The sequence below is a fragment of the Sphaeroforma arctica genome, assembly GCF_001186125.1.
Source record: "Sphaeroforma arctica JP610 unplaced genomic scaffold supercont1.474, whole genome shotgun sequence".
Taxonomy (NCBI): Eukaryota; class Ichthyosporea; order Ichthyophonida; genus Sphaeroforma; species Sphaeroforma arctica.
The window spans coordinates 65,072-67,119 of NW_014040084.1; the positions used below are offsets into that span (position 1 = coordinate 65,072).

At 34.5% G+C, this 2,048-nt stretch overlaps 1 protein-coding gene across 1 annotated transcript in view; it reads right to left on the reverse strand.

The window, feature by feature from the left end:
- Nucleotides 1-1,867, reverse strand: part of SARC_06576 (hypothetical protein) — a 3,417-nt gene extending 1,550 nt beyond the window's left edge. Inside the window, exons 1-3 of the mRNA XM_014299522.1 lie at nt 1,696-1,867; nt 965-1,188; nt 430-554 (exon numbers count right to left, since the gene is read on the reverse strand). Coding sequence (XP_014154997.1) covers nt 430-554; nt 965-1,188; nt 1,696-1,838 — 492 coding nt within the window. The 5' untranslated portion in view covers nt 1,839-1,867. The remainder of the gene's footprint in view (nt 1-429; nt 555-964; nt 1,189-1,695) is intronic.
- Nucleotides 1,868-2,048: the final 181 nt, after the last annotated feature.

Here is a 2,048-nt window from a genome sequence, read left to right on the forward strand (position 1 = left end):
ATAAAATACGTATATATCTATATACATATATAGGATACAGATATATATATGTATATATAGTATATATAGTATATATTTATAAATATATATATACATATATATATATACATATATATATGTATATATATATATATATATATATATATATATTATGTATATATATATATACATATATAGGATACAGATATATAAATATATATATATATTTGTATATATATATAGATATATATATTTGTATTTATATATATATATATATATATATATATATATATATATATATATACATATACATATGCCTGTACATATACATACATATATATATATATATATATATATATATATTTATATATATACATATATATATATATATATATATATATATATATATATACATACATATCTGCATATGTATATAGGTATATAATGTACCTGATGGGCGTATGCATAGCACATGGTCTCACTGACGCGCTTGCCTTCGTCGTAACACGCTCGTGGTCCGATAGGATTGACATGGCCCCAGTACTCCTCTTGCTGTGGGTGCATCTCCGGATCGCCTGAGATTCGGATATTTAAAATAAGAGACTGAGTTAACGCAATTGCTATGTACCAAACGTTTGAGGACATTTGCCCTAGGTGTCAATACATATACAATGTGTGTATGTTCATGGATTCATAGATTTTAGGTCCATATCTTTAATACATGTGCGTGCATAGGTGCTAAATTGAAAGAAATCGTTAATAGTACAGGGAGGTACGTGCGGATGCTTAATTGTTAGACGCAATACACATTGCATGATCTTCAAAGTATGTTTTGACGCCGCAGCCTGACATGCGGCGACGCGTCAGTACCGAAGCGAATGCGTCGTGCGTTTATGTGTATATTATACACACACACACACACACACACATATATATATATATATATCCTACATACTATAGAATGGTACACATCATACCTACATACCATAAACCTCCGAAGTCGAGGCCATGAGCAGCCTTGCACGCACCCTCCTGGCCAGACCAAGCATGTTTAATGTGCCCATGGTGTTCGTCTTGATGGTTTTAATGGGATTGTACTGGTAGTGTGGGGGGGATGCTGGACAGGCCAGATGGTAAATTTGGTCCACTTCCACCATAATCGGGTTGATGACATCGTGTCGGATGATGTCGAAATTAGGGTGCCCAACCCTGCGATTGCCGAAATAATAATAAAACCGAAATTAAACTCCGTGCGTCAGTGTTAGTGTGATGGCGGTATTGCAAGTAGCGGAAATTAAAAGGTATAATTGCCGGTCTAGTCTATATACTTAATTTGATTTCTTGGTCTAGCCTGTATTGAGATTTGAATTATATTAAAATTATAATTACTGGTCGAGCCTATCTTTAAAATTTTCCTATTTTGTGTTCGAGTGGCATCGCTTATATACAAAAGGCGATCACACGAAAAAAACATACGCACAAGTACGCCCTAATAGGCATCTATATTCGCATACATATACAGTGGCTATATTGCCCTGCAACCATATATACCTCATATATTCACGTCCATATCTTAATACACAAAGATACAGTGCATGTACTTGATCCGATACATAATCAAGGGTATAATACCCTACAAGCACATATACCTCATATATACATTTCCATATCTCAATACACAAAGACACACGTGCATGGATGTAATCCGTCCCATACCAATGCTCTATATTAGCTTTCCGGCCAGTAAAGTAGTTGTCGACCACAGTTACCTCGTGTCCACGTGCCATTAGCTTATCTACCAGATGCGACCCTACAAAACCCGCCCCTCCCGAAACGAGAATACGCTTTCTCTCCAGCATATTAAGTTCTTGAACCGGCGGGAAAGCCTATGGGAAAGGGATAAAGAGATGAATACATATTCGAGAGAGAATTTTTTTTTGAGTACTGTTAGCGTTTGTATTGGCGGGTAGGCATGGAAGTGATGTAGTGGAGATTGAGAGACGATTATGGATAATATATATATATATATATATATCTATATATAAATATATATATAATATATATATGTT